The following is a 14,581-nucleotide window of genomic DNA, read 5'->3' on the forward strand; positions in this document are numbered from 1 at the left end:
TCTCTAGCCATTCACAGTCTTTGTTTAATCCTGAGCTGATGGTGTCAAATTTGCAACTGAACTGAAGCTCAACGGTTTCTCTTTGAAGTCTTGTCCTGAAGTTTTTTTGCTGCAGGATGGCCACCTTTAAATCTGCTATTGTGTGTCCAAGGAGGTTGAAGTGTTCTCCTACAGGTTTCTGTATATTGCCATTCCTAATATCTGACTTGTGCCCCGTGCATTCCAGCTTTGTGCAAGGGTTCCTGTGTTTTAGCATGAGAGAAGGAGATGGACAAAGAGAGATGAAACCCATGTTGTGGAGTATATTTAAACGGCATTTTTTGGGATTTAACAGGTCCAAAGGAATATAGCAAGGGAGATTGAGATCGTGAAACAGACAGGTACAGGTCGCTATGGAGAAGTTTGGATGGGAAAGTGGCGTGGAGAAAAAGTAGCTGTAAAAGTGTTCTTCTCCACTGAGGAGGCCAGCTGGTTGAGAGAGACCGAAATCTACCAGACTGTCCTGTTGAGGCATGAAAACATTTTGGGTGAGTGAGCGAAATAAAAGATAGAGATGATGCCGTTTTAAGTTTCTTAGTTATTCTTACTAATAACTTTGTACTTGCTGATGTCCTTTTCTTCATGCATTTTGTTACCTGCTGTGCTTTGCCGTTAACCACAAAATGCTTCTCTCCATGGGGCAGATGTCAAAAAGCAAATTGTTTGGGTCTCCATGCAGAAAGAGAGTAACTGGCTTTGGGAGGTTGTAATCCCCAACAACCACACACCTGTTTTTCCCACCTGTGTCTGGGGTTCGTTTTTTAGAAAGCAAACTCCAGGCCACTGAATTAACACTTAAAAATGACACCATGTGGAACTGAAAAAGAAGAGACACTGAAGGCATTCTCAGGGTATTTGTTTAAAACTCAGTTATGCATGTTGTACAGAGTTCTCTGTAGGGGGCGATGTGGAGCCACACTAATCTAGGGAGAGCCGTCAGGAGGTATGTCTCTCTTGTGGCTGCTGGGCGTTTGTGTGATCCTTCCCCACACAATTATGTCCCTAGAGTGACCAAGAACTGAGCAGACATAGGAACATAAGAACGACCGTACTGGGTAAGACTAAAGGTCCATCCATCCCAGTATCCTCTCTGCCGACAGTGGCCAATGCCAAGTGCTCCAGAGGAAGTTAACCTAACAGGTAATGATCAAGTGATCTCTCTCCTGCCATCCATCTCTACCCTCTGACAAACAGAGGCTAGGGACACCATTCCTTTCCCATCCTGGCTAACAGCCGTTAATGGACTTAATCTCTATGAATTTATCCAATTCTCTTTTAAACCCTGTTATAGTCCTAGCCTTCACAACCTCCTCAGGCAAGGAGTTCCACAGGTTGACTGTGTTCTGTGTGAAGAAGAACTTCCTTTTATTTGTTTTAACCCCGCTGCCCATTAATTTCATTTTGGTGACCCCTAGTTCTTGTATTATGGGAATAAGTAAATAACTTTTCCTTATCTACTTTCTCCACAGCACTCATGATTTTATATACCTCTATTACATACCCTCTTAGTCTCCTCTTTTCCATGCTGAAAAGTCCTAGCCTCTTTAATCTCTCCTCATATGGGACCCATTCCAACCTCCTAATCATTCTCTGAACCTTTTCTAGTGCCAGTATATCTTTTTTGAGATGAGGCGACCTTGCTTAGCTGAGCAGTTCCTTCGACTCTTCCCTTGAACAAGCAAAGGACAGAGAGGGTTTGGGTTTTTTTGTGAAGTCCCCGTACCCCTCGATCACAATTTAACCCTTAACCTGGGGATTAGACAGAAACCACTGATAACCTTTAGCATGATCTGGTCTTAATATAGCTTTGGAATCACTCAGAGTAATTGTTGCACACTTTTTTCATGCAGTATAATGCACATTTTTAATACGTGCTGATGCAGGCATGGTTCATATCCTTACTAACTGAATACAATATAGATAGGATAAAGAAGTTGAACTTTGTAGCTGAAACTCACAGGTAGCTGAGAAAGAATGTAGAGTCGTGTGTGGTGTTCAAAAGCCCCGAAAAATATTAATCTGAAAATATTTCCTCCCCCCGCATAGGGTTCATTGCTGCGGACATTAAATGTACAGGGTCTTTCACCGAACTGTATCTTATCACAGACTACCATGAGCATGGCTCCCTGTATGATTATCTGCAATCCACTCCCTTGGATCCAAAAGCCATGCTAAATCTGACCTATTCCTCTGCTAGCGGCTTGTGCCACTTGCACATGGAGATCTTCGGGACTCAAGTCAAGCCAGCTATTGCCCATCGGGATCTGAAAAGTAAGAACATCCTAGTGAAAAAGGATGGAACCTGCTGTATAGCAGACCTGGGCTTGGCAGTTAAATGGTTTAGGTGAGTAAAATGAGGTGCATTTCTTTGTGGGTGAATTCTTTCCTGCCCCCAGGCTTGTTAATGTCAGCAATAAAATGGGTGATCTTTAATTGAAAGGATCAGAGAGATACCACGGTATCTTTTTGTATCATTGACATGCATCCGATGAAGTGGGTATTCACCTATGAAAGCTCATGCTCCAATACGTCTGTTAGTCTATAAGGTACCTCAGGACTCTTTATTGTTTGTGATACACTCTTATACTATACCGCCATTACACTCAACGTAATTTTGACTAGATGCGATTTTCGCTTTACGCTCTGACTGCGGAACGTAACCCGAGTGTAAGATGTGACAGACCTGTATATTATATATTGCATGTTTATAAATAGCGGTTTTGTATTTAAATTGTAGTTCTAGTAGTATTTGCACACAAATTCCATTTTCAACAAGTTGTCCTTAATAGACAACCGATTAATATTACTGCATGCTGAAAACAACATGTTAAGAAAACAACATTTAATGAAGATTTGATTGGTATCGCCTGCATTAGCGTTAAGTCTAATGCTAAACAAAATCTCACAAATGTTACCATGGTCCCTGTTGAGTCTTCTCTCTGTTGTGGTTCTGCGTGCGAATGCTTAATACCGCCTGAGGCAAGTAAGCCTTTTAAGAAGGAGGGGCTGTCATAGTCAGTACCTTTCTCTAGAAGAAGTTTTCCATTAAGATTATGCATTAGTTTTGACCTTGCTCAAGAATGATTTTTGTTTGAATTTGTTTTTTCTCCACATCCAGTTGGGTTTTCTGAGGTGATTTTTTTTTTCAAATTACTTTTTTGTATGTTTGATTCTTCTTTTTTTTTCCTTTTAGTGATAAAAATGGGGTGGACGTACCACGTAACACTCGGGTAGGAACAAAGCGCTATATGCCTCCTGAGGTGCTGGATCAAAGCTTGAAGAGGAATCACTTCCAGTCCTATCTCATGGCCGATATGTACAGTTTTGGACTCATCCTTTGGGAGGTAGCAAGGAGATGTGTGTCAGAAGGTAAATGGGAAACATATTGTTGGTAAGTGGGGCGTGACTTTTCCTTGTAGCAGCAAACTCCATTTATAACCTGAAGCTTCAAGTTCAGTCCTTTCTTTCTGGGTAGTAGATTTTGTTGCAATAAACTAACCTGGGTAGACACCTTGGCAGTCCTGAGCCTATTCATTTCTGCTTCCTTGCACTGAGGGCTTTTCAGCTTCAGTCTGAGTTTAACAACAAAGATTTACACTATGTTTTTGTAGCCTACTTAAAGATGCAATGATTCATCCCTGTGGTGAGAACATGGAGCTAATTTGTGGGCTCTTTCAGGGAAGGTCTACACTACAGCCAGGATTGACGCTCTGAGATCAATCCACCAGCGGTCAATTTAGTCGGTTTAGTAAAGACCCACCAGATCGACTACAGATCGCTCTCCAGGCGACCCCTATACGGTAACCCCAATGTGAAGAGTAAGGTAAGTCGACGGGAGATTTTCTCCTGTCGACACCCCCCATGGTGTAGACCCCGCGGTAACTGCACCTAACGTATGTCAAGTAGTGTAGTGTAGGTCAACTTACCGCGGTAGTGTAGACATAGCCCCAGAGTGGTAAACATTTCTGCTGAAGTAGGAACACTCTGCTGTTTGAGCAGAAAGAAAACGAGGTGATTTTGCATAGGTGTTACGGTTAACAAATGATTTAAACAGACAACTATTAGGCAATTGACTGTTGTTCTCTCTCTGTTGTCTTTAAAAAAACACAAGTTGCTTACGTGGCAGGCAGAAATGCAGCCAGGATGCAGGAATTAGTAAGAGGGAAGAGAGGCACCTATTCAGCCATCACCATTCCAACATCATCCTGAATTTTTCTTGGCCATCTGCTATCCACGTACAGAATGAGGCCCCGATATTACAGTTGGATGCCATTTGAAGTCATTGAGGCTCTTTGTAGGCCCATGAATCCACCCATGTGTATCACGTTGCAGCATCAGGTCCAAAATCCGCTCATACTCAGATTGTGAGATCTGGATCCCAAATGGTATTATTACAGGCCGCAAACCCAGAAAAGCCGCAAAGAGTTCTGCAGCACCTTATAGAGTAACAAATGTATTGGAGCATATACTTTCATGGGTGAATACCCACTTTGTCAGATGCATACTTCATTTTCGTGAAAAAGATGACCCCCTCTCTAAAGCAAAATAGAAAGAATAGCTCACATGGATAATACTATTTAAGCCTGGTCTACACTAGGGGCGGGAGGCGAATTGATCTAAGATACGCAACTTTAGCTACGAGAACAGCGTAGCTGAAGTCGACGTATCTTAGATCGACTTACCTCCTGTCCTCATGGCGCGGGATTGATGGCCATGGCTCCCCTGTCAACTCCGCTTCTGCTGCTCGCTCTGGTGGAGTTCTGGAGTCGACGGGAGCACGTTCAGGGATCGATTTATCGTGTCTGGATGAGATGCAATAAATCGATCCCTGATAGATCGATTGCTACCCGCCGATCCAGCGGGTAGTGTGGACGTACCCTTAGTGTCTATGCTGAGTAAGACAGAGATAGGTGTGACTGGTAGAGTCCAAAAGGGTGTAGTTGATATCGTCCAGACATCCTTAGTCCCCTGGGATTTTTATCCTGCAGTTATGATGCATCTGGAAAATGTTTCTTTCAGGAATAGTTGAAGAATACCAGCTTCCATACCATGATCTTGTGCCCACCGACCCCTCCTGCAAGGACATGCGGGAGATCGTGTGCAGCAAGAAGCTCCGTCCCTCATTACCCAGTAGATGGAGCAGTGACGAGGTAAGAAATCCTTTTAAAATAAAGCAAGTTTAATTACGTTGCCATTTATCTGCTCTCAACACTGTGGTGATTTCATCCAGAATAGACAGGTGGGATTTTCAAACATAGCACTGTGCCTGTTAGGATCAGTGAGATGGTTATATTTGATTTTAGCACCCGCCATGTTGCCCCAAAACGAAAGTAGATGCTCAGATTCCCTGAGGAGCTGGCCAGAAGTCTTTTCAGAGAGATGTGTTATGTTTTTCTTACCGACCGGAATCACATCGTGAAAGCCGAACGCACGCAGACTGTATGTTTCAGCTCTGCTCTTATGCATGTTTTCCCTTTCCCTTGTCAGAATTACTATTGTTAAACAGTGGCTGTCCGGAAGCTCAACCTACTTGTAAAATTACCCACTGTGCAGTGCCCTGGGGACGGCTGTTTGTTTTAAATCAGGGCTACGATTATCAGTGGCCCTTTTTCTGAGAGCCCTGGTTCTGTTGCGATGGGGGCAATCCCAGGCGTGCAGTCCTGAGGGCATGATTCCAGTAAGTTTCCTTTCACCATCTGTACACAATACCACAGCATCCAGGAATCACAGCCAAAACCCTCACCTAGCGCACTTGTTTAGAAATACAGCTAATGGGCTACGTTGGGGTCCGCTTGCCTTTACGCTGTGCTTTTTAAAAAGGAGATTGTATTGTATCCGCATCTGATCCAGCATCCGCAAAAATTCTCTGCGGATATCTGCAGTGTCTATGGATTTGCAGGGTGCTACACTGGGGGCCAGCTGAGGCACCCCCCCAGTCGGGGGGGGAGGTGCGCTGGCAGCTGTGAGGTGTCTGCGTGGAGTCGGCAGGCGGAGACACGGCTGGGGGCTGCTCTTGGTGCCCCCGCTGCACCATGGGCAGGAGGAGAGTCCGCTGCAGCTCCCTGCCTGGGCTACACGCCGGCCTGGCCGAGGGGAGGGAGGAGACCTGTGGAGCTGTGCTGGGGCTGCTCGGGGGCCCCCGCGCAGGGCAGGTGGAGGATCCACTGCGGCTCCTCACCGCTGCCTGCCCAGCTCTTACCATGGCCAGGCAGCAGCTCTGAGCTGGCAGCTGTGAGGAGCCTCCACTTACCCTGGGCCTGAGGCCCAAGCAGCCCCAGTGTCCTTGCCTCCCGGGGCAGGTGGAGGAACCCTGCCACGGTTCCTCACAGCTGCCTGCCTGCTCTGACTGTCTGAGTCCTGTGCGGATTTGTAGCCACAGCTGCACTGCTAGCTGCAGAAATGGTCCGCGGATGGAAAGCGGCTATCGGTGGATTTGCAGGGCTCTAGGTATTGATGCATCTCGTTGCCTGCAGATGTGTATGTTTCCCCTAAGAATGGGCTCTATGAAATGGTATTCCCAAGCGTACTGGTGTTTTTCCTTTAGGGATGCTGGGTTTGAGGGGAGGAGAGGATCTGAACTCAGTCCTCTGAGAATTTCTAATGAATCAAAATGGCATTTCAGCTCAGTAGAGCAATAGTGGATGTACCTCAGACAGACTTGCCGATTGACGATGACGCTCTGCGGAGGTCACTCATCTTGTGGAAGGGGATAGTGTAGTGCTGTTATTGTAGCAGACAGGTGTGGTTTGGGAATAGCAGTGTTCGGTTGAGCATTCGGCAATTGGATCAAAGATCTAAGCTGCAAGAGTTGTAAGCGGTCAGAGAAGTGGGGTGTGGGTTAACCCCCCACACACACACGCCCTCCCTGGAAATTTGAGTACTTGTTTAACAGTGAAGGAACCACCCGTCTCGCACTGCCACTGACCAAAGCCTAAAGGGGACTTCATCTTGGGAGTCAGGCAGATGGGAAGTTCTGTTGTAGTGGGGCTGGTTAGAAAGGCTTTAGCGCAGAGAAATAAAGAATATAGTCTGGCTGCTACCACCCATCAGGTGCTGGGCAGGCTTGCTGAGTTGCCTACTCTTCTCCGAGCAGTTGGCATCACCAGATCCAGGATGGGGACCACACTGCCAGGTAGCAAACCTAGGAAATTAGTAGCATGCGACCACATGGGTTCCCAACCCATTTTTATCTAAGGCACTTTCAGAAAAGATTCTGGCTTCGTTGGTTATTTAGTAAATGCTGCTAAGCTTTTATGCTCTACACCCACCTTTCCGACCTGTGCTGTTTGCACTGTTCTTCCCATTAATGAAGGAGGTTTCATGGAGGTGGTATCAAGGAGTGGTGACGAGCAGGGCCATCCCTAGGGGGGTGCAGGGCCCAGACATCATCCCGATTCTCCCTACCCAAGGGATGTCTCCGGTTACAGGACACTCCTATCTAGGGCCCCTCTCAGGCCACTAAAGCCTTCCTGGCCTTATGCAAACATCAGGAAGGGTTTTTTCCAAAACCATTTTTTTTCAAATATAGCAACAGGGACTTGCAGTGATTTAAATCCTAGGATTCACCCCAGTGCAGATGGCCTGCGAGGGCCCTCTGTGATGGGGCTAAGAATAGGCAGAAGAGCTGTGCATCACATCCTCTGCACCTCCTTTCCCATGTCAGGAGCAGTTATTGTTCCCTAGTGGGCCGGCACGAAAGAAGGAATCGTTGTGGCAGACAGGAGACATCAACCAGATCGCCTCATACTATGGCGATCAGGGTAACATAGAATAGAGTCGGGTGAGTGAGAAGTCCTGCAAGACGACTCAGTGAGACAGCAGCTGGAAGAGCTGCCATGCTCAGGCTGTGCTGAAGCCCTGGGCTCAGTTTGCAGACTGGAAGGGTGAATTCTACCCTATCGTCCGTGTTGCGTTCCACACCCAAAGCCCTGCTGCACAAGGGTCATGCAGCCCACATTAAGGGGAAGTTATCAGAGAGGTTTTCCTTAGCATTCAGGGTAGGGAGATGGGAAAAGGGCTTTTCTGATGTTGGATTTTTGAACCACATGTGGAGTCCAATTTGTCATAAATGTTCAAATTGAGTGACCTGCTGAGAACTGCAGTCGATATACAGAAAATGTCATCCCATCCAGTGTGTACCTTTATTTGTGGCATGGCACCTGGCATCGCCTTTAGAATACACTGCAGTTTTTGGGGACAGCAGTCTTGCATTCCAGCTGACCCAGGTATGAGCCTTTTTAATCTTTTCTTTCCACAGTGCCTGAGACAAATGGAAAAACTCATGAGAGAGTGTTGGGCTCACAACCCTGCTTCTCGGCTCACAGCCCTGCAAGTAAAGAAAACACTTGCCAAAATGTCAGAGTCACGGGACATTACAATCTGATTCAACAAAAGACATCTCTGGCGAAAGCCCATACAAAACGACTTTCCCTTGTGGTCAGAGGACACGAAGAGAAATCAGAAGCATTCACTAATATGGATCCTGAACACAGTCATGCTTCAGAGCAACTGTAGATTTAACTAACATCTTTTGAGGGGAGGAGCCTTTGCAAAATCAGCAGCCTTTGACACACAAGATCAGAAAAGGCTCGTCTGCTCCCTGTTTGCCGGGGGAACTACCATTTCAGTAACTGGTTCAAGATTATGCATGTTGCTTTCTGTAAAAGCCCATTATTTTTATTTTATTTTATTTTTGATTGTTTAAAAGAAGACACTGTTTTAAATTTTTATGAAAAGGAAACTTATCGTGAGAAGTAAAGACCTATATTGTTACATTAAAAAATCGGAAGAAACTTTGCCTGAAGATGAAAGTAAAGTGACTTTTTTTTATTTATAAAAAGATTTGCATGCCAACAAAAAAACAAAAATATTGAGGAGCAGCTCTGAAGTTAAAAGAAACTGTCCTAAAAGCTACCTTCGTATGGAGACTACTTTTCACAGTCCCGTGTGTTCTCTTCTCTCGGTGTAGATGTACCCTGGTTAGAAAGATTCCCTATGTAAAGATACTTCCTTGATTTTCTGCCGGTGGCCTGTCACAGGCAGAACTTACTGAATTAGAGATAAACAGAAGCCATGTAGCAATGGCAGTTCTGTGCGCCTTGTGGTTTTTCATACACCCTTTGTATTTCTGGTTCCGTTAGGTTCTAGGATAAGCCAAAGCACATTTTTTACTGAAAAGTAAAGAATTTTGATATGAAAGGAACAAGTTCACTCAAGGACGAGTTTGGTTCATCTTAACGGCCTTTCATTTACCAGAGAAACCACTGGTGAGTGAAACTGCTGTGAACTGCACATGAAAATGTTGCATAGGAGACACTTATACACAAGACAAGTGAGAGTTCCCCTTCAGCATGTGAAAGAAGCATTAACACTTTTGGGAAAAAAATATCCCGTTTATTCTGGGGGATTATTTGTTGTTACTTTTTTAAATGTAGTGAGACTTCTTAACTTCCTGTTGATAAGGACTGAAAGGACAGAGCTGCTGACAGTTGATCATGCAGTTTGGATTTATTTAGGCAGAATTGGACCCAGTGCTGTGTTTCTCTTTCAACCAAAACCTCCCACTGCAGTCAGTGGAAGAGGTGAGGGCGATCTGGTCCAAGCATTTGCCCATTATAAATTCCATGGTTACTGCACAAAGAAACATTAGTTCTTAGAGTTCCTTTTGAAACACTGTTTGAATTATTTCTTTATTCTGACCATTATCAGGTCCTATCACTTTTTTAAAAAACCTAGAAATGCATAAAGAATTCTTTTTCTAAAATGCATACAAGGAGTGACATTTCTAACATTAGGAAAACATTTCCCACAATATGTTTTTCTTCTCCAGTTATGTTTAATAGAAGGTATTTGGGAGAAAATTAACAAAAGTCTGAGCTGAACATGTTCAAAAATCTGAGCCTAAAGTTCATTCCCTAAATCTGCGTTTAGATGCAGAAACAAGAGGCCTGATTTCCAAGAGCGCTCAGCCCTTTTGGAACAGGCCACTGATTTTGAACACCTAACTATGGATTTAGAGCCTAATGTTAGGCTCATGGGTTTTTTTAAACCTTGGTGTGAAACTTTAGCGTTCTTGTTACTTTAAACAGCCTTTGCAGTAACCTCTGCATCTGTGGGTGACATTGCTCAGTAATGGAGTCTTCCACCTGAGGACTTGTAAGTCATAGTGCATTCATAAGGAAAGGAATTGTGTTTCCCTTTTTGGACAAAACTGATTTATTTGTGTCACCCAGGTAAACGTCATTTGAGTTCAGCTTCATGGCTTGCCTCAGTTATTTATAGGTTGAAAAATTATTACTTCATATTTTAAAGCTGATAAAAATGTGCAAAGTTCAAGAAGTTTGACCAGAAGAGTTTCAGTATTGGTTAAGCATTTTCTAAGGTCAGTTTCCATTGGCTTCAGTGGATGATGCATATGCTTATCTGAGAGCAGGATCTGGCCTTCTAAAGCAGTGGTTTCTGTGTTTTTCTTTACTGAAATGTTTTTTTCCAAAGTGGGAAGAATAACACAAACCCCTTCTCTTTCTTCTCCTGTGTGCACTGAGACAACTGTACTATAAATTACCCCTTTTGTGGTGTCCCCATTGGTGATTAGATAATGGTGGTTAAAAATGCAAAGCCCCGAAGTAATTAATGACAGTAGATGGAAATGGGAAAGGAAATGAACCAGCGATTGAACAATTCCTCATATACTGTGCCTCTGCACATTATTTTAATCCTGAGGTCCTCGCTCAAATGAATAGAGAGAAATTTGTCAGGTTGAATAATAACCGAGGGACAGATCCTGGTCTCTGCCACCGCTCTCATTCCTCCGTAACTCTGATGAATGTAGTGGAGTGAAATCAGCTTTTGCTGCAGCAACAGACAACAGAATTAGGTCATGAATAAGAAATGACCAAAGAGAGGAAATATTTTACTCTCCATTTTGAGGACAGCGAAGGTGCTAGGGGTAATCTTCACAAGTTCCACCAGTCATAACTGTGTGAGTTTCCAGCAGTAATCCCCAGCAGGGAGGGTTCTCCCTAACAATGACCCTGCAATGCCCACCCCAAAGCTGTGAGGCCCAGACCTTGCTAGTTCTCGTGCAGATGGTATTCCAGATGGTTTTTCCTTGTCCATTTTTCTCCAATAGAGGGAGGGAAATGTGCATTTTGTTTATGTTAAAATATTCCATGGTTTTTTAAATTTATTTTCCCAGACTTATCTTAGAGCGGCTGAGCTGCCACTGTTCTGGTGATTGGCAGGTGCAGTGCAACCCCGCTGTTCAGCAGCTTTCAGATAGACTCCTCCAAGCGCCCTGAACCAGATGCTCTCAGTATGTAGCAAGGGAGAGAGGCCTCGTGCCAGCCACTCGCTGATTGTCCCAATGAGTTCCCAATGATTTTAATTTTTTGTTCCGGAAAGAAAGGGATTCTAAGATGCCAGTTGGTAGGTCATAATATTTGTTATGTTAAGATGTTCAGTTTTATATGTTATAGATATAGATATATTCAGTTAGGAGTTAGAATAACTCTAGTATGTGGATTAAGAGGAAAATATTATGGATGATACAGCACTAAATGAAATACAATATTTACGAAAATGCACAGATTGACAAATGACAGTGACAGTGCTATGTGGGGGGAGGGGAAAGAAGAATACGAGGAGATGCTGGGCCAAATTTTGCCCTCAAACCACACCTCAAATGGTCCAGGGCCTTCTTCAAACCACTGCAATGTCACCTTCAGTTTTAGCAGAGGGCTTCATCCTGCACCAGTGGAAGTCAGCAGCTTACGAAGGAAAAGACTTCATGGAGAAGCTCAAGTGTTGTCCCTTCTCTAGCATAAACAAAACGGTTTCTTCTGAAGGAAAGTTGCCAATGGAAAGACTTTTCAGAGACTAACGTGCCTTATGGAACCTGTAAAATTTCAAAACTTTATTGGGGGTGTGGGAAAATCACTTGGACTGCATGGGCTGTATTGTAAGTTCAGGACATCAGTAATTGACCTCACAGTCCCCTGCATCATAATTTGTCCCATATAGTTTCCTTCTACACAATAAGTTGGCAGAAGTGTTAACGGGCTAGACCGGACCTCAGCATTGGCAGGCAGCCTGTCCACTGCACCCCCCGCCCTTTTCTGGCTGTCAGAACTGCTGCCTCCATAGCACAAGGTAAGCGGCGGTTCACTGTTCAGAGCCATCTGACTCTGACACTACCAAGACAAGCTCAGAATGAGACGGGCATCTTGGGCCATCCCCTCTCCAGTGCAAATAAACCCTATTGGAAGCTTCTGAGACTCTTAGGAAGAAACTCTAAGGACAAGGCTCTCTGCTCCCCTTCTCCCAGTATGGGGCCCCAAAAACCATGGGTTTGGGATCTGGTAGACTTGTTATTAATCATAGAATATCAGGGTTGGAAGGGAGCACAGGAGATCATCCAGTCCAACCCCCTGCTCAAAGAAGGACCCAATCCCCAGACAGATTTTACCCCAGTTCCCTGAATGGCCCCCTCAAGAATTGAGCTCACAATTCTGGGTTTAGCAGGCCAGTGCTCAAACCACTGAGCTATCCCTTCCCCCACAGCTATAGCTCTCACCAAGGAGGAAATGAAAAGCTCTGGCATAATTTCAATGGGTGAGAAAAATTAACCAAGGAGAAATCAGTGGTTAAAGCCTATTCAGGAAGGCCAGTACTAAAATACATCTTTAAGAGGAACTGTAATGTGGAGATAGACTATAGACTAACATCCAGACCCGTGAGATAGATACATGTTGCTATACAAAATGCAAACAAACCACAATCGAGGAAGAAGGGTGGATTGGTATAAGCAGCAATGAAAAAAATGGAAGGAAGTTGATAAGGGAAGTAAAGAGAGACAAGGAGAAATCTGCCAGCAGAGAAAAGGTCAACATGGAGGAGGAGTTTTTGAAAAAGGGAGTGGGAGAATTATCACTAATAATTCCGACCAGGCAGAAGAGTTAATTAGCGGAGAAGGAAAAGCCCAACATTAAACAACGACTGTCTAGTTAGTGGTAACAGGCCAGTGTTCCAGCCCAGCCAGGTCTCCGGGATGATGCGGGTGCATGGCACGAGATCAAGGGACATGTCAGACAGCGCCGCGGGTGGCCCTTTCGTACAGATGAGCCCTGTCACTTAGCAAGCCTCTGAGTATGAGCCCATCCCACCCACCGCCCCTTCTAAATTAACAGTACATCCCCCCACCCCCATGTAATAACCAGGGGGGGTCCCAATCCCCAGTCTGAGACCCCCTGAGTTTGATACCTCCGTCCGGGTCTAGTTCTGTGTGACTGTAACTAACCCGGGGGCGACGTGGCTGCACTCCAGCCCCGCCAGGCTCCTGCTTTTTCCATCCTTGCCCCCCTCCCCCCCGCATGTGCGGGCGGCAGAAAGCCAGCCCAGGCCACAGCGTCCCTGCTCGGCCTAACCTAGGCCAGAGATGCCCCACCCCTCAATGCAGGGAAGTTGTAGGTCCTCCCTCGTCCTGCTCGTTGACCTTGCCGAATGCCGGGGACCTGGAGCACCGAGCCTGGGTAGGGAGTGGGCCAGGTGCTCCCGGGGTCCTGGCGGCCACTCGCCGCTCTGGCCTCTTCCGTGCTCTGGATGCTGGAGCAGCCGTCCCTGCTGTATCCCCGCACCATTGTGGCCCCAGCCAATGGGAACGCTGGTCCCAAATGTGCACGCTGCACACACCACCGGGTGGCACGGGACACGGACTGGTCCAAGGGGCCGGGGCGGGGCCTGGCTCCCCGACAGAGACGCTGCTTTATTCCTGTGCACAGTGTTCTGCACCCGGGGCCGACGGGGGTGTGTGTGTGTGAATCTGGTACAAATTACCGGGGCCTGGCGGTCCGGAAGGGGGCCCAGGGCCCGGCTTCGTCACCCTGTTTAGCCGGCCCGCCCTTGCTGGGGAGCCCAAACCCACTCTCGGTGGCCCTGTCTGCACCACCACCACCACCAGGCCAACTCACTTTCCCCACATGTTCCCTGCATGACCGGGAGCAGCCGGCGTGTTCCCCGCCCCTGCTCCCTGCTTCCCTGTGCCAGCGCCTCGGTTCCCGGTGAGGCTGCTGCTTTCCCCCACCCCTGAGACCGCACAGGTGTTATCGCTCGGGGAACCCGGTCACTGAGCCGGACCGAGCCCTGCCCAGAGCCAGAGCCAAAAACCCATCAAAAAGCTGAGAAATAAGCACATGCCAGCAGCTGGGGCACAGCAATAACTGACCCGCTAACACTGATAACCCCATCCCCCACTGCATGTGTACACAGCCCACACACACCGGAGACAAACAGGAGGGTGTTGTGGTACCCACAGAGAGTGGGGTCATTGACTTCCACCAGGGACTAGTACCTGCACGCGCGCACACAGACACACAAACACACTGTAACTGCATCTCTCTCTCTCACACACACACACACACACACACACACACACACACACACACACACACACACACACACACACACACACACACACTGTAACCCACCCCTCTCTCTCTCACACACACACACACACACACTCACTCTCTAACCCCATCTTTCTCTC

General features: G+C 46.3%; 1 protein-coding gene across 4 annotated transcripts in view; it reads left to right on the forward strand.

The window, feature by feature from the left end:
* Positions 1-8,454, forward strand: part of LOC120375536 (bone morphogenetic protein receptor type-1B-like) — a 279,242-nt gene extending 270,788 nt beyond the window's left edge. For all 4 annotated transcript variants that reach the window (XM_039496235.1, XM_039496233.1, XM_039496232.1 and 1 more), the window contains 5 exons: positions 335-527; positions 2,086-2,383; positions 3,233-3,408; positions 5,059-5,189; positions 8,297-8,454. In XM_039496235.1, the coding sequence (XP_039352169.1) occupies positions 335-527; positions 2,086-2,383; positions 3,233-3,408; positions 5,059-5,189; positions 8,297-8,422 (924 nt within the window). In that variant the 3' untranslated portion in view covers positions 8,423-8,454. The remainder of the gene's footprint in view (positions 1-334; positions 528-2,085; positions 2,384-3,232; positions 3,409-5,058; positions 5,190-8,296) is intronic.
* Positions 8,455-14,581: the final 6,127 nt, after the last annotated feature.

Source organism: Mauremys reevesii, linkage group 12 (genome assembly GCF_016161935.1).
Source record: "Mauremys reevesii isolate NIE-2019 linkage group 12, ASM1616193v1, whole genome shotgun sequence".
Taxonomy (NCBI): Eukaryota; Metazoa; Chordata; order Testudines; family Geoemydidae; genus Mauremys; species Mauremys reevesii.